The sequence below is a fragment of the Sceloporus undulatus genome, chromosome 3, assembly GCF_019175285.1.
Source record: "Sceloporus undulatus isolate JIND9_A2432 ecotype Alabama chromosome 3, SceUnd_v1.1, whole genome shotgun sequence".
Taxonomy (NCBI): Eukaryota; Metazoa; Chordata; class Lepidosauria; order Squamata; family Phrynosomatidae; genus Sceloporus; species Sceloporus undulatus.
In genome coordinates this window covers 253,353,220-253,377,925 of record NC_056524.1, presented here as the reverse complement: position 1 = coordinate 253,377,925, position 24,706 = coordinate 253,353,220, and the positions used below count along the sequence as shown (strand labels likewise).

General features: G+C 39.6%; 1 protein-coding gene across 1 annotated transcript in view; it reads right to left on the bottom strand.

Moving 5' to 3' along the window:
• The window catches only part of LOC121925983 (multiple epidermal growth factor-like domains protein 6), a 94,032-nt gene that overhangs the window by 12,541 nt on the left and 56,785 nt on the right, over positions 1-24,706 (bottom strand). The window contains 5 exon segments of the mRNA XM_042458539.1: positions 12,105-12,236; positions 13,785-13,913; positions 14,814-14,850; positions 15,219-15,347; positions 18,199-18,327. Of these exon segments, the coding sequence (XP_042314473.1) occupies positions 13,877-13,913; positions 14,814-14,850; positions 15,219-15,347; positions 18,199-18,327 (332 nt within the window). The 3' untranslated portion in view covers positions 12,105-12,236; positions 13,785-13,876.

Genomic DNA, 24,706 nt, shown 5'->3' with positions numbered 1-24,706 from the left:
ATACAAAAACATCTGTAGCTGCTCAAGTCCATTATATATTATATTAGGACTATATATTATATATTATATTAGGTAATGACTTAGGATCATTTTAGGTATGGAAGAGTGATGAAAGGTTTATAGAAGGTGTAGTAAGTGGATAAAGGTTTGAGTATGTGAAGAAGGTAGGAGTAAGTAGAGGGCAAGAAGGTAAGAAGATGAAAGTGGAAGATGAGGAAGAAATGAGTAGATGAAGGGTAGGATGGCAGAAAAGGAAAGGAGGGATTAAAAAAGAGAAAAAGGAGATCGAAGACTGAGGAGTTAAGAAAGAAACAGCTAGGATGGTGAGAGGATAGAGAGAATCAGAAGGGTAATATAGGAAGGGAGAAAGTGAATGTAAGTATGTAAGGTACGGAAATGTAGGATAAATAGCCTATCCTAGGTTCTTTTGAGGATCAGATATATCTTTTGTTTTAAAATGTGCATGTGTTTTAATGTGGTGCATGTAAATTCAAAATAAAGTATCAGTTTTTTATAATATAATATAATATAATATAATATACTGTAATATAATACAAGGACTGTCGATAGTTCTCACTAGACAAACAGTTTGCTGACATGAGTAGTGCAAATATTTTCTCTTTGCGGCATTTGATTGAGCTCTCTGTATCCACAGATTTTTTATCCATGGATTCAATGCCTCAACTACTGAAAAAAACAAGGTTTGATTTTTGGAATAATTCATTCATTCGTGTGTGTGTGTGTGTGTGTGTGTGTGTGTGTATAAGCCCTGGATGGTTGAATCCATGGATAAAAAATCTGTGGATATGGAGGGCAAATATTTGCATTGCTCATGTCAGCTCACTGTTTTTCTAGTGATAACTTGAGACTACAGACAGTTCTAAACACTACTTAACACTTGAGGAGTGAAAATCCCTACCAGCATAGTTGTGCTGGACTGAAACATTGTACAAGCCAGAATCTCCATTGAAAAAATGGCAAAATTACTTGTGTGATAAGGGACTGCATTATTTCCTCATGTGATTTCCAAACTTTGCATGAGCTCCGAATGTTGTACCTGTTCCAAAAATGAGAAAATGCTTGAATAAAGCTCTAGTTGGAGTCATGCCTCAAGTACTGCAAAGCTATGTAAGTACCACATTATCAAGTGATGTAAGTGCAATCCGCACATGTTTTATATCCCAAAAGTTCATGGTTCAATCCCCAGTTACTGCGGGTAGTTGTGAAAAAGACTCTTGTTTGAAAGGTGTTTGAAATGCTGTCAGTTCAGATAATATTGTCCAAGATGGACAATGATATATAGACTTGGTGATAGACTTGGTATATAGCAGAAGCTTCCTTGCTAGAGTCTGCCTTCTTTTTGCCTTCTTTTGCATGCCTTTAGCCCAGGGATGAAACCCCATCTATTCCTGTGGGCTCAGTGCTAAAAGAATGCAGAAGGTTAAAATAATCCCATCTAGCTTTCTAGTTTGTGTGCAGAAAATAATACCGTCTGCCAAAATCTATACTGGAAAGGAAGGGATCATTTTTACTCTCATTCTTACAGGAAGAGATGGACAGCAAGAAGCAAGCTGCAAATATTAAGACAGTTAATGATCTTCCTCCTTTTTAAACCACACAAGTAACTGTTTCTTATCAGTCATCACATATGCTCTGCTCTACAAACATTTTCTTAAAGCATTAAAAAGTCATATGGCATCTGGCTCTGCAAACATTAAAAAAGTGATTTTTAAGGGAGGCTTGCAAAAACTGGAAGCTTGTTCTTCAGGTTACTCTAAATGTCTTGAGACAGAATAACAATTTGTTTTAATTTGTATGCTCCTATGAATACTGTGTGACTTAAGAAGCTGACTTTACAGATCACTTTTGATTTATGGTAAATTGAAGCATAATCTTTCTGAAACCAGCATCCATGCTTAGTTTTAATGTCCTAAGCCTCTTAGGGACTTTTTGAGGGCTAGTGACCTTGACATTGTCAATAAGAAACTCACAAGGAACTCAACATATAACATTGGTCTGAGAACTTGGAGAAGAATTTAGAAACATCTTTCTTTCTTTCTTTTTTAAAATAGCTCATTTTCACACCTTTCTGTGTTAGTCACTTTGATATTTGTTATAAAGTCTGCTTCAACTTGTGGCGACCTCATGCATGAGAGACCTGCAAGAACTCTGCTCATCAACAGCATTGCTCATCAACAGCATTGCTCAGGTCTTGTAAAATCACGGCTGTGGCTTCCTTGATTGACTCAATCCATCTTAATATGGTCTTCCTCGTTTCCCACTGCGTTTGAATATGATAAGTATTGTTGTCTTTTCCACTGAGTCATATTGTCTCACGATTTGTTCAAAGTACAATAATCTCAGGTTAGTTATTTTTTGCTTCTAATGCTATTTCATGCTTTTATGCTCTAAAATGCATTTACTTGACTTTGACTGTGTTTTCCTGTATGGCAGCGGGTTGGATCTGGTGGCCCTTGAGGTCTCTTCCAACTTTCATTCTGTGATTCTATTATTCTAGTTATCTTTTTGGTAATCCATGGTATTGAACACTACATTTCAAACAAGTTAATCCTCTTCCTGTCAGCTTTCTTCGCTGTTCAGCTTTCACAACCACACATAAAAAATTAAAAATATGAAGACATGGATGATTCTGACTTTGGCATTTAATTCTGTATCTTTGTTGTTGTTGCTGTGTGCCCTCATTTCTGACTTACGGTGACCCTAATGTGAACTTATGGGGATTTCTTGGCAAAATATTTGAGGACTTTGCCTAGTTATCTTCACAGCTGTCCTCCCACATCCCAGTCTTCTGTTGTTGTTTTTTTACTGCAAATCCCCATTCTGATTGACTGAGCCAAGGTATGGAAAATATCTATTTCAATGTCTTCATAATCTGTAACTCATCTGTGGTCAATATTTTTGTTTTCTCAATATTTAACTGTAAACCTGTGTTTACACTTTCTTTCTTGAGTTTCTTCAGTAATCATTCCAAGTCTCTGCTATTTTCTGCTAGCAGAATGGTGTTAGTTGGATATCTTAAATTGTTAATGTTCTTTCCCCTTCTTCTCGGTCAAATCTTGATTTCCATATGATATGTTAGGCACATACATTAAATGAGATGGTAACATGCAGCACTGTCTGACCCTCTTGCCAATGGGAAATCATTCTGTTTCTCCATATTATGTCCTGAATAAGGAAACTATGGCCCAGAACAGATGGGCCTTTGTGGCATCCTTGTCATGTGCGAGGGTTGCCTGGTGGGTGGAGTGCCCACACGCCCGGCAATTCTTGCACATCATGGACACGCTGCAGCTGCAGCATGCCCACCAGACTGGGCACGTAACGGTGACATCACAGCTGCGCCGCTTCCAGATGAGGCGGTGCAGCTGTGATGCCACCGTGCTGGCTCTGGTGCTTTCTGGCATCACAGTGGCGCTGCAAAAAGGAGCCGCTTCCGGGCACTCCTTTTTTGCTCTGTAGCAGCACCACACAATTTGGTTGCTGCAGCACTCCTGCAGAGCAAAGAGAGGCACTGGGGAGGCGCCTCTTTTTGGCACTCTGTACCGCGCCAAAGTTTCCCTGTCCCCAGTTTGTACTACCTTTCTGTTGTGTTAGGACTATGTGCTCCTAGGAAGAAAGAGGCTATGTTGATGGTAGCATTGCTACTGGTAGGGCCTCCAAAGTATGACATGCTTTTTGCTGAAGAGCCAGGCCCAGTAAGCCAAAATGCATCAACTGGGTGAGGGGATGTTACTGGGCAGCAGCCATAGTGGGTGGTGGCAATAGCAGTAACATCTCTTACAGACATCAGCAGTAGCACTTTAGATAGCCCTTGTTAGTACCGCACAGAAGGAGGCACTGTTAAACCACTTATGAATGTCTTTTACTGTGGAAACTTGATGAGGCAAATGGAGTAAATTAATTATAAAGTTGGGAATATAGATTATTATGCTAATTCACGATGATATGCACTGTCACCCTATTTAGACAAGATTTTCCTCCTAAGATTTTCTCACATGCTTCATCCCTTTTACTCTTACCAGCTGTCAGGAATCTTGTAGAACACCAATCATTTATAAATAAGAAACAAACACTACAGTTCCTCCAAGGCTTTATGTTTGTGCATGATACAACCTCATCATGAGTGTAAGCCAATGTATGCCTTCTGCTCAGTGATGTCAAAGAACTTTCACACTTTGCCTTTTGTTAGGATTTCTCTCATTCCATCCTGTAGTCATTTATATATGATAACATGCTTCTTAAGGCCATGAAACCAAGGGTCTAAATGGTGAAGCAAAGGGAAATGATGCCAAAGAACTTGCAAAATTGCAGGAGGCATAACTGTTTGTGTTCACACGGAAGGATGGATGGATGAAAGAGCAGAAGGGGGTAGCACTTCCAGGAGAAACTACACCCTTGCATTTCATCAGGGGATGGTTTCTATTTTTATGAGAGTTAAAGCACATTACTTACATTGACCCATGGATAAGTTGACTCAGATTTTTTGGGTCAGTATACAGTATGTGTGAGAGCTTTTCAATAGTGGTGACACCTTGTCTGTGAACTGTTACAGTCTTTTCATAGAATCATACGGGGCCAAGAAGTAATTTAGTGCAACTCCTTGCCAAAACAAGCATCCACTGGACTCCTCATGCACATCTTCAGCACCAGTTGGATATATTTTTTATCTCCCAAGCATGTGAAGCCTTACTTTTAGTATGTTTAGAATTTAGCACTTTTCTGATTTCATTTTGGTGCTATACATTCTAAGACAATGCTGATGAAAATGGTAGTCCATGGACCAGAGCCAGTCAATGAGCCATTGGCTGCTGCTCCCTGATGAGTTTCAGAGAACAAAGTGGGGGGGGGGGGCAGATGTACTCAATGCATACCAATATGGTGCTGATCTGTAGCACATAGGGAAAATACCTTCCCAGTCTCCCATAACTTAAGAAGCATTGCTTTTGAGTTTTTAATTCTCTCCTGCTAGTTTTGTCCTAGCTTCTTTATATGCTTCTTCTAGTCACTGTTTCATTGTTTTTGTTTTATTCAGCTGCAGTTATTGGTTGGTCTAACAGTGGCACAGAATAAGTAAATAATTTTGCAGAATCTAATAGATTTTGAATGTGTGATCTTCTATCATTCACTTTTTGGCATGGAAACAGAAATGTACCATTCTCAAGATGCTTCCAATTCAGAGCATAATAATGATCCTGAAGATACTTTCTGTATTCACAAGACACTTGAATACTTTGAGAAAGCAAAAGTCAGATAAGATGGGTGCATATAGCCATTGATTAGCTGCCCTTCAGAAGATGTGGGCTATTGTTTATTGAGGAGCTTCAAACATTATATAAACCAGGGATGGCTTTATCTACAGATGAACAGCTCCTTGTGTTCAGAGATAAGTGTTCATTCCATAAGTAAATCCCAACAAACCAGATGAATGTGGCATAAAATGCAGCAGTGCTAAGATACTAGGTATTATAAAGGTAAATTTCAAAGACTTCTATAGACTTCAGATATGCATCTGAGCAAAGGGGCTCAAGCCTATGAAAGCTTAGGCTACCAATTTGTTTCTTTTGGTTAGTAGCAAAGGTGCTGCAAGATCCATTTGCCTATAGTTACTATAAAGGGAAGCATAGATGAACAAATAAATACCTGGGAGGCAGCCTGAAACATCATAGGGACCTCAGCTTGACTATAGTGTGGTGACAACACTAGTTGAACCATGTTTCCACACTGACATTTAGGAGCATTCAGGCATTTTTCATCACCCAGATGTTTGCTAACAGATTTCTATGTATGGCTATGAAAGATAAACACTGGGGGGGGAAAGGCTAACAGGAAGAAAATCAACTCACTTGAAATGTGGTGACAGAGAAGAGTTCTATAGATATCATGGAATGCTAAAAAGACAATGAAAGAGTCTTAGTGCAATTCAAGCCCGAACTCTCTCTAGAAACCAAGATGACTAGACTGAGGCTGTCTGTCGTATTATGGACATATCATGAGATGACATGATTAACTGGAAAATACAACATTGCTTAATAAAATATAAGTTAATAGGTAAAAAGGGAGACAAAACTACAGCTGGATTCATTCAATCAAGGAAGTCATGGCCCTAATACTGCAAGACCTGAGTAGGGTAGTTGATGACCAAGCATCTTGAAGGCTTCTCATGCATAGTGTTATGATATGCTAAAGTAATGTTGATGGTAAATACAGTGGATCCACAATATCCACTAGAGTTTGTTTTCAGAACCCCCTGGATACCAAATTCCGTAGATGCTCAAGTCCCATTACATATAATGGTGCAGTAAAATGGCATCCCTTATATAAAATGGCAAAATCAAGGTTTGTTTTCTGGAATTTTGTATGTGTGTGTGTGAATATTTTCAAACTATTGTTATTTGAATCTGTGGATGCAGAGGGCAGACTGTAACAAAAACTGTTGACTAAAGCTCTAATGGACATGATTGCTGTTGTTTTTGTTTCTTATTATTTTATTTATCCTGCTTTTCCCCTAGAAGACAGCTGAAGGAAGTTTACAATAATTAAAACATGGGGGGGGGGACAGGTAGGACAGAAGGGGTGTCTTGAAATAGCACCTTCTGAAGATGGATTGGGGCCATGGCAAACACATGCTGTGGCCCCAATCTGTCTTGAACCTGGCTGGAAAAAAAGCAGATAAGATCTGCTCCTTTTTCGGCAGCTTTGCCAGCCCCACTGCAGCCCCATGACAGCTTCATGATGATCCGGCTGCGTGTGGCGTACAAACACCGCACTGCCAGAGTGTCATGAAGCTGCCCACATCTGGGCAGCCAGATGGCTTCAAACCAGTTTCCCAGCATTGTTGGGCCATGCGGCATCTAAATGCCACATGCCGACGATGTCCAGAAGCAGGCTTTTTTTGGGCCGTCTGTTAAGGCCCATATACAGATTTTTTTCTAATTTAAAAAAAAAATCATGAAACAGGTCAAAGTATACCCAAAGGTAATGTTTAAAAAGTAACTTAACTTTCTACAGAATTAAGAACAACTAGTCTTGGCTCATTAGGAAAGGAGTTCTGGAATCTATGTACAGCCTCTGAGAAGTCCCTATCCCAAGTCCCATGTGCCTGTGTAGGTAATACAGAAAGAAAGGCCTCCCCTGAAGATCTTAATGCCTGGACAGGCTCATATGGGAGAATACAGTCCTTCAGATAGCCTGGACACAAGTCATATGTCACCATTCAACAGAATGTCATATGCTACAGAAATCCACTCACTCTTATTCCTATAGTACGACAGTAGATAAGAAAACCAGCAGATGGTGCACCATAGGTGGGAAATTTGCTTGCAACTACCACTACAGCATCAAAGAGAACAATTTGTATGTTTTCAGTTGCCAATAAGATATATTGGAGTCTTTTACATCAGAAATATCCACAGATTGTTTTGCTTCAGCTCCCTAAGGAGGCTTTAAAATATTAACAGACCAAAACACATTGGGTTTTTCAATAATAAACATAACTGCATATATTCTGAGATGCATCTCTTTCATATCTGGATTCAATTGTATGCTATATTCTTTTTTTTCCTTTCCTTTCCTTTCCTTTCCTTTCCTTTCCTTTCCTTTCCTTTTTTTTTTTTTTCCATTTTCTGGCTCAAAGAATGGTCACTTCCATTAGAAGAGATTGTTGTTTTTTTTTAATTGTGGTAAAAAATGGTCCCATATTAACAAATAATTTTAGTTTTTCTTGGAAATAAATTGCATGTTTTCTTTTAGAGTTTGGGTTTGTTTCCTAATTTTGAGGGTTCAGAAGTGGGTTGAATTTTTTTTTGTGACTTTTTTCTCTTTTGTACAGAATGGAGAAGTGACATCTCCGCAAAACAAACATTCCACTTCATGTGAGCATGTGCTTCTGGTTCTTGGTGCTTAGGTATTGTGGAAATGGGGTATTTTTACACCTGCAATATATTTGAACTTTCATGAAGTCAGAAAATACCCAAGATGTCACTCAGTGAAAATTTTGCCATATTTTTGTTGTTGGTTGCCCTTTAAGTAATTTCTGACTTTGGCAACCCTAAGGCAACTATCACCGGGTTTTCTTGGCAGGTTTCTTCAGAGGGGGATTTGCCATTGCCATCCTCTGAGGCTGCGAGTGTGTGACTTGCCCAGGGTCATCAGTTGGGTTCCATAGCCAAGCCATGATTCGAATACTAGTCTCCAGAGTCTTAGTCCAGCCCTCAAACTATGACACCACACTGGCTTTTTCCATTTCTTATAAGACACTCTGCTAATTTTTTTATCAGTCTTGCAACTATCCTTCAAATTTCTACAGACATTTTTTTCTCTTCAGCTGTATTAGCACATTTTGCTGTAGTTTAAGTAAGATACGTCATCAACTATCATATTCAGTAACTGAAATAAGCATGAATGTCTCTCAGCAAGGGAAACCATGTCAAGTTCATTGCTTAAATCAAAAAGATGCACTCAGCTTGCTTTTCATGCAGCCATCTGTATTAAACACCCTTTTACAGAGGATACAATAAATTAGCATATTTTTCTTCAAAAATGTACACTATTCAAAGACTGTGATAAACGCATTGATTGACTGATCATAGTAATTCATCTATTAATGCTTTTAACTTTAATAAAACTGCAAATGCATAATTGGGATGAATATCATCCCTCAGCAGAATGTGCTTTGCAATAAATTCCTCACATCTATAAATTGGTTGTTCAACAGAAATTTATTTCCTACCTTGCCCCATAGACTTAAAATGATTAAGGGAGCATGGGATATAAATATATGCAAAGATATATACTAAAGATGGAGCTTGGAAACTTGGAGTCCGTATCTTTCTGAGTCCATAACATTTTGATTTGTATATTTCTATAAATCCCAGATTTGTAGATTGCAATCAGTTCTGGTTGCATCAATAATTTCTTTAGCATATCTGCAGCAGCAATTCTTGTGCTAAGTGCATATAGTCTTTGCCCCTTACAGTTATGTATGAAACCAGACATGTAGCTGCACATTGTGTTTGTGATGTTTGGGTTGTTTTTTGTTGCTGTTCATTTGTTTAATTAATTTATAACACACCTTTCTCCCACTGAGCAAGAGGAAATGCCCAATGTGTGTTTCCCACTGCACTACAGCATAATTGGAAATGTACATTATTGGTCATCATTATGTTTAATTTCTATACAGTGCTCCCTCGGGTTACGAAATTAATTCGTTCCGCGGCTAATTTCGTAACCCGAAAACCTTCGTAACCCGAATTGCCATAGGCGCTAATGGGAAAAAAAGCCGCGGCTCTGCCGCGGCTCCATTTAAAACAGCGCCGGCGTTTTTTCGTAACCCGAAAAAACGTTCGTAACCCGAAACAATAAATCCCTATGGGATTTTTTCGTATCCCGAAAAATTCGTAAGCTGGGTAATTCGTATCCCGAGGTACCACTGTATTTCGATAATTTACAGCACTTATAAATAGATACAGATAGGCTACTTAGTTAACTATACTTAGTAAACTCAACTAAGTAGCATATCCTTGCCTGTTCCCCACAATCCTGCATTACTGGGCAGCAGTTTCTGTGAATTATGGATATCTATTGTCTTCTCAGTCAGAACACAGCAGACCGTTGTTTTCACCTCCTCCTACCAGTGATCTCCAGTGTGACAGTCACAAACAGGATATCTGTTGCAATTTCTCCTTGCAATGAAGATCACTTCCAGAAGGGAGTGGAAATGTCAGACTGCTATATCCCAATTGAAAAGCGAACAGAACTCTGTTGTTCACATCAGCTTGTGCTGAGGCAGGATCAGGGGACTTTTACAATCCCTATTCCCTACAATATTGCCATGACTGTGAATATGTAGGGATTATCAAAATGAATCAGATAAAGATTCATAATTGGGATCATAAACTCCAGCAATTACTTATATTGCAATAACAAAGAACAACAACAACAAAAACAAAGGAAATATACACTTTCATCCTTATTTTGCAGTACAAATTATGATGACATAGAATCATAGAATCGTAGAGTTGGAAGAGACCACAAGGGCCATCCAGTCCAACCCCCTGCCATGCAGGAAATCCAAATCAAAGCATCCCCAGCAGATGGCCATCTAGTCTCTGCTTAAAGACCTCCAAGGAAGGAGACTCCACTACACTCCGAGGAAGTGTGTTCCACTGTCGAACAGCCCTTACTGTCAGGAAGTTCTTCCTAATGTTGAGGTGGAATCTCTTTTCCTGCAGCTTGCATCCATTGCTCCAGGTCCTGTTATCTGGAGCAGCAGAAAACAAGCTTGCTCCCTCCCCAATATGACATACTTTCAAATATTTAAACAGGGCTATCATATCACCTCTTAACCTTCTCTTCTCCAGGCTAAACATCCCCAGCTCCCTGAGTCATTCCTAATAGGGCATGGTTTCCAGACCTTTCACCATTTTAGTCGCCCTCCTTTAGACACGCTCCAGTTTCTCAATGTCCTTTTTAAATTGTGGTGCCCAGAACTGGACACAATATTCCAGGTGGGGCCTGACCACAGCAGAATACAGTGGCACTATTACTTCTCTAGATCTAGACACTATACTTTTATTGATGCAGCCTAAAATTGCATTGGCCTTGTTAGCTGCCGCATTGCACTGTTGACTCATGTTCAACTTGTGGCCTACTTGGACTCCCAGATCCCTTTCACATGTAGTCTCATTCAGCCAGGTGCCCCCCATCCTATATCTGTGCATTTTATTTTTCTGCCCTAAGTGCAGTACCTTACATTTCTCCATGTTGAATTTCATTTTGTTAGCTTTGGCATTGGATGCATCACATCTAGATCAGTATCTCAGTGTATACAATGCTTGCTTAGTCTGCTCATGCAATTCCCACTCCAGAAAGGGGATTATACTACAAAAGCTTTTCCTACATATAGATTTTCCTTTGCTGAATGCTAGTGCTCTGGGTGATCCTAAATAACATCTGATTTCTACATTCACTTCTGACAAGCTTTAGTCTTCATGGAATTATTCTACATATCTGAGCTCACTTGGTAAATATTTTTGATATATAACTTTCTGCATGGTGATCATGTTGAGGCATATACCTGAAGGAAGAGCAAGGTACTTGAGTTGGTTACTAAAAGCCATAGGAACAGGCTGTTTCTACAAACATAGGCTGCATCTACAATACAGAATTAATGCAGTTTGACATTGCTTTAACTGCCATAGCTCAAGGCTGTGGAAATCTAGGAGTTGTAGTTTTGTGAGCTATTTAGCCCTTTCTGTCAGAGAACACTGGTGGTGCAGCAAACTACAGTTTCCAGAAGAGCATTTAGTATTCAACTTGCTCTCATGGGTAGCAGGCAATCTATAGAAACATATGCAAAATATGTGAACAGATGACAAAAACAATCCCAGATGCTAAATATCTGCCTAAACAATAACATTAGAGGTTTTCTTTTTTTACCATCTCAGAAAAGCGCTTAATAAGTTTCATGGACTGACAAAACACAAGGAAGAGTAAAGGAAGAGAGCAGCCAAATCTTATGTATCTGGTATATCATACCAGAAGAAATAGAAATCTAAGATCAAATTGTAGTAATAGATTTTGAGTAAGTAAAGCTTTCAATATCGAATTAGTGAAAAAAGATATGGGTTTGTTTATTATACAGAATAGTTTATTATTCATTACAAACTTCTCACCATAATTGTATAAGCATAAGATGGATCTGGGGTAGACAAAGGAATGGGAAAATATGCACGTACATAGAATAACAAACATAAGATAGAAAAGGAATTTTGCTTTTTCATTTAGCTTTCTTTTTTGTATAGAAGTGTTCATGTATTTAAAAAAGAAAGTTTAAAAAAGAAATAAAGAAAAGTGCATAGAAGTTCCACTTTTATTCATTTAAAGTATTTGGATGCTACTCTTCAGATGGAAAGAGTCCAAATGAAAATGAATAAAAACAAGATAGACTCTGCCCTTAAGTTGTTTTTAAAAACAACAACATTAAGAAAACAAAGTCTGAAGTTCTAAAGCCTGAAGTTCAGTCTTAACCAATGAACCAATCAAATGCTTATCAGAAAGGGTGATTAAGAGCGGACGTCACTTACAAAGATCACAGTGGATTCCATAGTAACCTGGCAGGCAGCTACACTTTCCAGTGACATGGTGGCACTCTTCATTCTTTCCAGAGCACTGACATAGTTGGTTACAGTTCTCCCCATATGTGCCTGGCAGACAAGCTGAGGGAAGAGGAAATGTAAACCAATGAATTACATTTGTCTTGATAAACATTGTACTCAAACAAAGAGCTGAGTAGAATTTATTCAATAAGATCAGTGCCTGCAGAAGAATGCTGCCCTTTGGGACTTTGGGTTTATTATGTTTCTTGGGGATTACTTTGTGGTTTGATTTTGTTTTGTTCACTCAATTTGTACCCAACTGTCAAGGGCCAGTTGCAATTTTCTTGTCACTTAGAGAAAGTCATAGGTTGATGTCAAGGAAAATCAACTAAAATAATAAACTCAGGAGAGTTCCCCATGTATGCAGGGTGACTCGCTCCTCCACAGATGTCTGAAAGCTTCAAGTCAGCTTCAAATGTTTATGCAGTTTCTTTCTTGATTTTCTTTTTGCCATTGGGTCTTACATTTATGCTTGTGATTTATGTTATGCGTGGTTTTCCTCACCACAAATGAAAGTGTGGTTTTAAGTGTTTATTTTCAAAAGCAAAGATGAACACACACCGAAAAAGCATCCAGGTTACTTAATGGCTAATTCGCACCGGCATATACACCATGTGACTTTTCATCACTTGATTACAACATATGATAACATGCCTCTGAATGTGTTAATTGGCTACAAATGGAAACCACTGCATTGAAAATGATTTGAACGTTTTGTTAGGCTACATCTGCACTGCAGAAATAATCCAGTTTAAACCGCTGCAGCAACCATGGTTCAGTGCTATGGAATCCTGGGAACTGTAGTTTGTTGTGGCATCAGAGCTGTCTGACAGAAAGGGCTAAATGTCTCACAAAACTACAATTCTCCAGATTTCATAGCACTGAGACCTGCCAGTTAAAATAGATTATTTCTGCAGTGTGGATGCAGACAACTGACTCTTCAGTAGACTTCAACAAAGCTCTAAGTGTGTGGCCAGAATAAATGCTTTAACACTTGCATTTGCAATGGCATTGTGAAATTAAATGTGGAATAAACAATGGAGCCTTTCAACAGAACATATGTTCATACAAAACAGGCCCCAGGTTCAATGGGACAAAAACATCATTAAGATTCAAGTCAATTATAATGGGATGCCATATTTCCTCCAATGGGCATGAGTTGTGGTGAGCCTTTAGCTTATAAGATATTTCCCTGTCCTCCATTTTCACATTCACAAGGAAGGGTGGAAGCTTTCATATCTTCCTTTAAAGGAAATCTCAGTTCTCCATTTCATCTGAACATAGGACACTGTGGTTTGTTTAAACTCTATATTGAGCTTGGGGCCCAAACATCCCTCTTCTCCATAGAAAGCATCTTAGTTACCATGGAGCAAAATCCCTAAAGGCAAAACAATGAAATTACCATGGTTCTTGCAGACTAGACGGTGAGAAGAATTCACTTAGAATGTCATCTTTTAACCCATCTAGGAGTGGTTGTAAACCACTACAGAACATGTGTTTCCATATCTTTATGGCTTTGTTGGATGAGACAAGTATTTTTTATATACAATGCTGCCTTTGGATGTGACGTACATTTAACCTTATTCCTTCATGACAGAGATGACTTACTTCTTTCACAACCACTGCCCACAAAACCTGGAGGACAGCCACACTCTCCACTCACATGGTTGCAAGGGCCTCCTGAAGGGCATTTGCAAGGCTCAGCACAACCAATGCCATAGAAGCCAGGCAAGCAAGCTGGAGGAAAAACAAAAACAAATAAAAGCCAAATAATGTCTGTTAGAAACGCAAATATGCGTAATGTGCCCTACAGCATAATTGACTTTGAAAATTTATACATAAATTGATGAAGATGGCTGGTCATTAAAATTAGTACCCAGCTTATTGGGGACAATTACCTTACATTTGTAAACTTCTTAGAGACTGCTTAGTGTGGTATGAAGTGGTATATAAATGAAGCTCCTATTGTTATTGCTTGTTGTGGGATCCCATCAACATTGCCAGTGATGTGGGACAGTGGATGCCACAGTTCAGTAAAACCTCTAGGACCATTGGTTCCCCACAATTCATCTTATAAATTTGCAGATTTGCATACATAAGGATTTAGACTATGAATATGAAACACATATGCTTTTGTAGATCTACATTCTACCCAACTGTAGTCACTGAGAAAATATGCCTCTCTCCCAAGATTTGACAGTCAAATTTGGTTTTTGAATGTGGAATGGGGAAAAGGGGACAGAAGCATTCTGGAATTCTATAAAGAAGGAGAAGATTAGTGAAGGACTACAGACTACTATATTACATGACCCTTGACAGATCCCAAGCATCTCCCTCCATTTCCCTTCCAGCAGAATAAAACTGAACACAGATTAGATTATAAAGTGGGGAGAGATTCTTGGATCTCTACCATGATCCACGAAGATGTTATGTGAAGCTGAAATGCCTTCCACTGTGAGGGGAAAGCTTTCAGAGTCTTGACTTATATAAAGTATTTGGCCTACCTAGGTGACAATCATACTCCATGTCAAATTAAGACAGACAGGCTATATCATTTTGCATTGTTGAGAGAGGGAAGTGTGAATACCATATATAAGACAAGGAAGAAAGATCTGAAACAGGGAAAGAAAGTCATACCTTGAAAGAGAAAAAGGGAAGATTGGAGTCACCATATCTGAAAGGACAGAAAAAGAACAGCGTGTAGATTGAACCCTAACAGTTATTCAGTATATAATGCTTTTAAGATGGAAATCCTGAATCTATTCTTAGGCAAAGTCTTACTTTAAAGTCTCCCATTAAAAATCAATGGGAATGCCCCAGTACTGAGAGGTGTTATTACTTCAGCTTCTGGATTCCTATCAAAAAGATTTGTGGGAGGTAACGTAAGTATGCAGAAACAGCACATCATTACAAAACAGAATGAAATCAGTACTGCAGGAATGTTTAACACACTGCAGAAAGTTACACTAAGATAAATATTAGGAAAAGGGATCATCATGGGTCATTGTATAAAATTAAAAGCACTGAAATCAGACTTCTTACCAGTATCGCAATGTTCCCCAATCCAGCCTGGATGACAACTGCATTTCCCTGAATGATGATCACACATTCCACCATTGTTACAGCTACAATTCTGTTGGCACTTCTCTCCATATTTTCCATGTGCACACTCTATGATGAAACAAAACAGAGTTTCACTTCAAGGTTACAAATGAAAACTCAGTTATGGTGTCTAAGCCCCTCAACTCTGGTAAAATGAAATGTAATCAAGGTGATTGTTGCCCACCACAAGAACTTCAGTGATGGAGATAAACTGAGTTAAATAAACAAAACAAGCAAAGTTTATGGTCTTTGCTGGAATCTACCCAGTCCACAGGCTGTTCCAGTCCAAGCTCTCGGGCATATGCAGTGTTCAGTTGTATGGTTACAAGTAGCTTGATTTTGACAGGAGCAACACTGTAGGCAGTTCTTGCCATACCAACCTTCAGGACAAGCTGTGAACAAGGTTTATTTCAGCTTAACACATATGGACAATTGGTAAAGCTACACAGAGGAGTATTTTTTTCAAAAATAACGATGGCCAAGATCTTTGATCAGACGATGTATTGGACAAGTGCAATATGTCTCCCATTCAAACCCCTCCAAACCTACCTTTTCTCTGCTGTAGCCCTCTCCCAACACACACATTTTCTGGCCAGTGGAGGAGGAGAGAGATAGGCAGAGTAGTTTCCAGCTATTTTCCTATAGCTAAATGTACAGCAACAGGCATCTTCCAGGATTTCCTGGGTGTTCTCTATGGGTCCCTGAGGATGATGTCACATCTGTGTCAGCCTTCTTTATAAGTAAACCAACCATCTTTTGACATCTTCAGTCAGTGCAAGGGGAAAAGCTGTCTACCCCACTATTTCTGCTGATTACATGAAGAATCAGTGTTTCTGAGTCAAAACATATTTTGAGTTGGGCATCTTATTACATATTGAGTAAGTGATGTCCAATTATTTGTTTTTGGTCTATTTCTTACATATTTAAAGAGGAGAAATCATATGGACAGAAAGGAAGCTTCCTTAATATAAAACATTTCTTAGTATGCCTAGTTCCATAGTCTGCTCAAATTTTCTGCAGATATCCAGACACTGTGGAAGACATCTCTGCTATTATTATTTTTTTTAAAAAAATAATAGAAGAGCTGAACGTATGATTTAATCTTTACAAAGTATAGGTGAGTGGTCACTGTCCTTCAATTTGTCTCTGACATATTTTTGGAAGGAAGTTCTGGGTGTATGCTTCTATGGTCATAGCCATCTTAAGTGTTTTTTCTCCCTCTTTGTTAGCAGAAAGGCAGAAACCTTTTAAAAACAATATATACCTCAGTAAGGGTATACAGTTTTTTTTCCACATGAAGCTGAAGCCAAAAATAAACCATATCATGAGTAAACAATGCAGGGGAGGATTATTTATCATCAATTTGATTCTATGAAGCTTGGGGAGTTATATTCTAGAACATATTATTCACATTCTGTGAATATCACGACAAAACGTGAATGCCCTTTTGCTAGCCAACCCAAAAAAGGAAAATAAACCCCTAGACAGCAATTTATAATACCTTTAAGTCAATAGTACATGGTAAGCATGGCATACCACATATAATCATTACGTCCTGTATTAAACATGATTATGGGTTTATTTGGTTTCATGTTCCATATATGTGTGTGCAAGTGTTCTCAACTTGTTTGTATGTCAACCAACACTTAAAACAGTAAAATAATTTATTAGAAAAATAAACAAATTGGCATGCATATGACCAGTTAACATACCTGGATTCCCCTCTCCCATTTTGCAGTCTTCTTGAGGTCTATTGCAAAATCAGAATAAAACCTTGACTAAACAATTCACTGTTCCTAGGACCATCCAATTTGATTCCAGTTTATGACCTATCACAGGTTTTTGTTTTTTTTGCAAGATTTATTCAGAGGGGCTTTGCAAATCCCTCCCTTTTATGCTGAGAGAGTGGGGTTGAGAAGGGATTCAGATATTAGTCTTTCAGGGTCCTAGGGCTCACCTACATGGATCAAATAAAATGATCCTCATGGTGAGCTGTCTTCATGATGCAGTACCATATTTCCTACTTGAGTGTGGTATGTCTTCATGACATAAGGCCAGTTTCACACTGAATCCACCCTATCCCCCCATTAAATTGGTTTTTAGAAACTTATCTTTTGCTCTGGATTTTATAGAAAAACCCAGAGTACTCTGTAGAGATGTTAGGCAGCTGTCTATACACGTGTTCCCCACTTTGCCACTCTGAGGTCACAAAGGGGCACCCAACCATATGGTTGATACTGGGTGCCTCATTCTGATCTCAAAGGGTGCAACTTGCACCTGTAGTGGCAGCACTGGATGACACAACAGGGAAGCATGTATAGACAGCCACCTGGCACTGCTATGGAGTGTGGAGGTAATTTGGGGAATCCAGGTCAGTTCCAGGGTCAGAATATTCTGGGAGCGGCCTGGAGCATTCTGGCCAGTGTAGAAAAGCGATTTCACCTAAACATTAGGAAGAACTTATTTACTATAAGAACTGTTCAACAGTGAAATAGACTACTGGAGGGCAGGGAGAGGACTCCGTCTTTGGAGATCTTTAAAGAGAGGTTGGATGGGCATCCCTTGTGTATTCCTGCATAGCAGGGATTGGACTTGACAGCCTTTTCTGCCCCTTTCAGCTCCATCATTCTATCATTCTATTACATCTCCACCAACTTGTTTTGCTATGTATTAATGGGGTCCTACTTTTGTTTGCAAAGGATATTTTCAAAAGGAGATGTGTATACAACCATATGATCTCTACCTGCAATTTGAAGGGATGTAATCCAAATTGGAGCCTAGAAAGATACTTCTTTTGACTAAACAACCAGAATCCCTCCAACACCTTAGCCACTGAAATCTTACTCTGGTGCAGACACAGGCTGACTGCCTCATTTACACTTTGGAAAAAGTTGATCCAAATGTAAAATTCATTCTGTACCTTCCTGACAGACCGGTCCTCTCCATCCTGCTGGACATATGCAGGCTCCACTGACATGATCACAGAGTGCTCCATTCTTACAGTTGCATTTCTGACTGCAATCTTGTCCATAACTGTTACCCTGACAAGCTGGTGAGAGAGGAAGAGAGGGAAAGAAAATGCACCATAAAGCCCAATCACAAGACATCAAAGGCACATCAAATTAATTTTGAATTCAGTTCAAGGGAAACAAAGAAAAGAAATTATCTTGGGATGGGCCATTCTTTCCAGTCATGCACATGTGTTTGTACATTGATTAGGAGTAAAAAACCAACATGGGCCCACAAATATGTATGGTCATAATAAAAATCTGATTTTTTTTGTCTAACAAAAACAGAATACTTTGTGTGACCGATCAACCATCTTTGTCCTATATTTCAGAATGTTTTTGCAAAAAACAAACAGCTCTACACAGCCAGTCTGACAGTCAATTTGTTTATTTGCTGTCTGGCAAGAGACCTCTTCTCCAAAGCAAGGGTTTTCTTCTTGCTGCAGCTGGCAAAATTACTTTGATACAAAATGAGGTTGAGATTTTATCAAGTCCTGCTCAGAGAAACACAGCAAAGGTGTTATGGACAAATCTTGTTTATATTCTGCACAAGCAAACTAAAATAAACATGCACATTTGCTTTTTAAAAAGCCCTTCCTCCCCAAATAACAAATATGCTAAACACTTCTAACAAAATTACAAGAAGAATATTCAAACTGCCTAAAATAAAACTATCAAAAATAAATGTGTCATGCTTTTTACACGCTTTCTTCAATTTACATGGTTTATTCTCCTTCCTCTTCAGATCTTGATAGCTTTATTTGAAAGTGGATGTGAATGTCCGATGTTGTGCGTATGTGTGGGGAGTTTCTTTCAAAATCATTGCTCAGAGTATGTAGGAAAACCTCCACACAATCCTGACTGTGAGATCAGTATCTTGAAATAATTTCCCCAAAGTTTTAAAAGATTACTTTTGTAGACTATACTTCCCAGCCTGCAGTGCTTACCCTATTATTCCCCCTCCCCCCACTCACCTTTTGCAACATGCAACACACATTTACTCCCTGGACTAAAATCAGAGACATACTTCCATCTCCACCCTAGAAGATATATATATATATATTTTCAATAAGCTCCCAGAACAATGGGCAGCTATCCTCTATGCAACTGCCAAAATGCTGTTAATACTGCATTTTGCTTTTTCCTTTGCCAACTCAATCAGGGTCCAGAGATGCTTCTTGGATTGTACCACCTAGGAACCTAATGCAACTTTACTTCTTGCCTTAGAATGATGTCACAGTTCATATACTGGAAGAGATTAGAGAACGTTCTGCTCTGAGACGCCAAAAATAGTGGATGCATCCAACACATGGCTGAGCCAACAATTCTCCAAAGTCACCCTGAATTGGATCACTGTGGAGGTGGAATCATGACTGTTACAGAGCTCCTCCCAGTGATCACTACCTGTTCCAAAGAGGCCCCAACAGAAGAATTAATCGAGGAAAAAGAGGGAACAAATATCAATTGGTTTACTTATAGACAAATATATGAGAGATTCAAAATGGATGAAAAGACAATTGGCTTCGAATTAGATATAAAGAAAGTAGAGCTGAGCAAAATCTTGTATCTAGATAGTGATAAATTAATTGGGAAAATATATGCAGTATTGCTATCTCTGGAAATGGAGGAGGAAACGGTCAAGAGCCAAATGATTAAATGGGCCACATGTGTAGGTTATTCAATCGCATTAAACCAATGGGAAAAGATGTGGAAAGACATTAAGAAATTAACTTGCTCACAAAATATCAGAGAGAACTGTTACAAAATGATGTATTTTTGGTACCTTTCTCCCTTCAAAATGGCCAAAATATATAAAACCAGTAAGGTAGAATGTTGGAAATGCAGGGAAAAAAAGGGAACCTTCTTCCATGCATGGTGGGAATGCAATAAAGCTAAACAATTCTGGAAGATGATAAATAATCTGATCAACCAGATAATGGGAATAAACTTAATGTTGAAACCGGAATTATATCTATTGGGAATGATTGGTGAAGTAGTCAGTAAAGAGGATGAGAGAGCGGTCTTCCATATGGTCTCTTTAGCAAGGATGTGCTAAGCACAAAGATGGAAAAGCGAAATAATCCCAACTAGCGACGAATGGCAACTAAAATTATATGAAGGGATGGGGATGGACATTGAGACTCAAACTTTAAATAGTATGAACAGAGAAAAACAACTAGAGTACTGGAAAAAGGTATTAATATTCTTTGAAAAGGAATGGGGTAAGGAAGCGACTATAAATCTAACACAGAAATTTTTGTAACGTGGTTGAACTGTCTTTATTTGGGCAGTGGAAAGGAGAAACACAGAAGCTTTCTTTTTTACAATACATAATTTTTGCTGTTGTTGTAATTTCAATATTTCTATTGGAAATATCACTTAAAGTTGTATATGGAATATGGAATAAGCCGATAGGCAAATGTTAACAATAAAAACCTATCTGGTAGCTTAGGAAGTCAATTTGTCTGTTAGGTCTGATGTTGTTGTAATTGATGCTTATAAGGGGGGGTTAAGAAGAGGTGAGAGTGATTAGAGGGAAGTGTTGAGAAAGTGTAAAGTGGTTGTATTATGGTAAGGATGTTATATGTTTCAGGTCTTTTGTGCTTTATGGACTTGTAAATATATGTTTGTATGTATATATGTACATATTTTAATCTAATAAAACAAAAATTTAAAAACAAAACAAAACAAAACAAAAACAAAGAGGCCCCAACAGATATGCTAGATCATGATATAGCATCACTCTTGACAAAAGAACTTGGGGTGGAAAAGGCATTCACCAATAGAGCTTCCCCAATGGCTTATTTCAGAAATTCCCTGGAAAATAGAAATCCCATTGCTACCTATGAACAAGTATCCAATCCATGGAGGGACCTTGAAGGGGAAATAGGCAAGGTGAGTAATAGGAACCCAGGGGTTTAACACTGCAGGGCCAGTCTGGAGAGAGGCTCTGTCACATTCATCAGCTGCCCTGCTTGGGTTTTTCAAATAGCATTGTGGATTCTTTGACTGAATCCATCAGTTGTGTGATCTCTCTCTTTTCCTGTTGCATTTTATTTACTAAGCATTATTGTCTTTTCCATGGCAGTGAGTCATGTCTTCTCACGATATGTCCAAATGATGATAGCCACAGCAAGTGATGCCCTCCATGAAATTTGTAATGGCTGAACTCAAGTGCTTGAAAACCACTAACTTTTATTCTAAGCCTTCATTTATATAAGATATTGTCCTGCTCCCCCCCCTTCCCGGTTCTCTACAGTACAAGATGAGAGTTATTTGGGTGAGCCATCTGGTTTTCGTCTTCCACATCTTCTGGGTGTTACTGGCAGGTGTAATGTGTTCCTTCCAGCTGACCACTTCTCAACCCAGCAAGTTTTGCTACCACAGTTACAAATGTTTTGTAGCTGTGAATAGCTAAACAAATGCCTTTGGGTGCCCTCTAGAGTGCTACACAAGAACAGAAAGTTCTGCCAGGGGAAGAAGGAAGAAAACCTACCTTCCTTACACAGCTTTGTCTCATTGCCGACCAGCTCAGTGTGATCCAAGGTTGGCCACAGTTCAGCCCTGGAACCTATTTTAAGTGCTGCTCCATGACTCTGGAACATCATCATCATCACTCCTACTAATGCTGAACTCACTCCCTGAGTACAGACAACTTTGTAGACCAAACAGGACCACCTAGCAACAAGAGACAAGCTTGGGGGAAATCACAGATTTGAAGAAGTACAATGAAAGAAAAAAACCCCGCAAAAGATGAGGAATGGAAATGTGTTAATTTTCTCTCTCTCATTTTCTCTGTACCGTTTAAAAGTAACCTTGCTGTCAGCTGCCTTTAATCCTAATCTTGGAGAGAGGTGAAAAATAAATCACATCAACATGAAAATCTTTTTAAAAAAGAAATCCCAGCCCAATGAGGACTGTGCATTCATAGTAGTCACTGAGTGTCAAGAATTTATTGGAAGAAAAACAAAGGTCCCAGAGGACCTGAGTGTGCAGGGTGGATTATATGGAAGGAGGCGATCCCACAAATAGGTTGGGCCCAAATCCTGTAGGACTTTAAAGGTCATAACCAACACCTTGTACTGCGCCCGGAAACAAAACCTTTATTGATTGATTGATTCGTTGCAGATCTCAGATTGTCAGGTGTCCCTGAGGTGATACGCATCATTACTGAACATATTAATTATAAATAGATAAAAAGATTAAAAGATTGTTTTAAAAAATAGATTAAATCAATGTCTTAAAACATAGTTTTCAAACCACATACAGTTAGAAAAAGAGAGCAGCCCGCCTGGTTTTAAGTACCATAGGTCATAGAAAATGATGACAGTCATCTTTAAATACCTGAAGAAATGTAGACGTTGGAGTGAGTTTGTTTTCTGCTGCCCCAAAGACTAGAATGTGAACCAGTGGATTCAAATTAAAAGAAAAAAGAGTCCATCCAAACATTTAGAAAAAAATCTTGACTGTAAGATCTGTTTGATAGTGGAAAAGACTGCCTCAGAGGGTGGTAGACTTTGAATGTCTTTAAAAAGATGTCAGAGGGCCATAGTGCAGGAGTCCTTTGGTTATCTATTCCTGCATGGCTGGGGGCTGGATCAGATAACCCTTGTGGTACTTCCCAACTCTACAATTTTATAGAATAACTATAGAGAAGCAAGGAAAAGGCTGCAGATTAGTCAGCAGTCAGTAAATGCTGAATGGTTTCTACTCTAGCAAACAACAGGATGCACCACAAAATCTGGGGCAGTGTTTATTTTAAAGGAGGGTTTGGATTTAATCCAAAATGATCCCAAAGTTAGGTATCCTTTTAAAATCAGGTCTTATTTAGTGAAAAACTTTTTAAAAGAAAGAAAACAGACCTGCCAATGCAAGTTCCAAAGCAGCTTCAGTTCATTGTGTGACAAAGTATGGCCTGTTGGCTACATGTGAACCCTAGGGCCATTTTTGTAACTCCAGTGATATCCAGGGGTCAAAACATTATTCCGCCCCCCGCAAAAAAATAATAAAAAAAAAATAAAAAACCAAACCAGGGATCAAAATCATTTTGCAAAAGATATCAAAAAATAGTTTGCCTCCAAATGCTCTCCAGGAAGCATGGGGGCATTTCCACCATGTTTGAGGGCCCCAGGCCCTGGACCAATTCAAACCTGGGAAAAGTCTTTTTTTAAAAAAAAGAAGAAAAGGAAGCAATCTTCGGATCATTTCCTGTTGCTAAAAGAGGCCTCTCCTGGGGCCAAAATGGCCAAGAAAGGCTCCAAAACACACAGAAAATAGAGATTATCACAAGAGGGATGTCCTGTCCCTGTCCTGTCCTTCCTGAGCAGGAAGAGCCCTGGTGGCGCAAGAAGAGCCCTGGTGGTGCAATGGTTAAATGCCTGTACTGCAGCTACTCACTCTAAAACCAAAAGGTTGTGAGTTCAATACAGTACCAGCAAAAGGGCTCAAGCTTGACTCAGGCATGCATCCTTCTGAGAAGTTCGCTAAAATGAATACCCAGATTGTTGGGGACAATTAGGGATGCCATATCCCGCATGGGGGTGGGACATTCCCTTTTTTGGCCCCCTGGGACAGTCCCGTCCCATTTATGCCCCTCCCCCGGGTTTGCCCCTGGTTGAGTTGGTCCCTGCCACCGCCATTGTGGGTACCACCACAAGAGCAGCAGCTACAGCCGCTCTGCAGATATTGCTGCTGACTGCCAGTCTGCCACCCATGTGGCCACTCTTGCAGGCGCTCCAGCTGCAGCCTTTGCAGCCCTCCGGCGCTTCCATTTTGCGCCCTGGGCTGCCCTGTGCGCTCTTGTGTGGGCGCGCGCAGGGCTCAGCAGGGGCTCCTGCTCTTCAGGCTGGCTGGCCAATAGCTGGACAGCCTGCCCCTGCTGCAGGAGCCTGTGAAAGCTAGCAGGGGGCAGGGCTGTTCCAGCTCCACTCTTCCATTGGCCAGCCAGCCTCAAGAGGAGGAGCTTCTCTTTCCTCCCCATGCAAACCGCATGGAGAGAGCTTTACCAGCAAGGTACTTCCTCTTCTTTTTTCGCCTCCTTTCTCTTGTTCTTTCTTTTCCTCCTCCTCCTCTTCGTTTCCCCCCCTCTTTCTCTTGTTCTTTCTCCTCCTCCTATTCTTTTTCTTCTCCTCTTCCTCTTCCCCCTCCTCTTTTTATCTTTTTTCCTATTCTTCTTTTTTCTCCTCCTTTCCTTCTTTCTCCTTCCTTTCTTTTTTCTCCTCCTCCCCACTTCCACCTCTGCTGCTGCTGTTGTTGTTGTTGTGTGCCCAACTCCCTCCTTGGCCAGGCCTGCTTTTCCCAACAAGAGGGAAGCCAGGACTCGTGGGGGCCATGGGGGGCTGAGGGGGAGGCACCAGGCAAAGGGGAGCCCAGGAGGGAGGGAGGGAGGGACGGGAGTGGCTCCATCACGCTGCATCCACA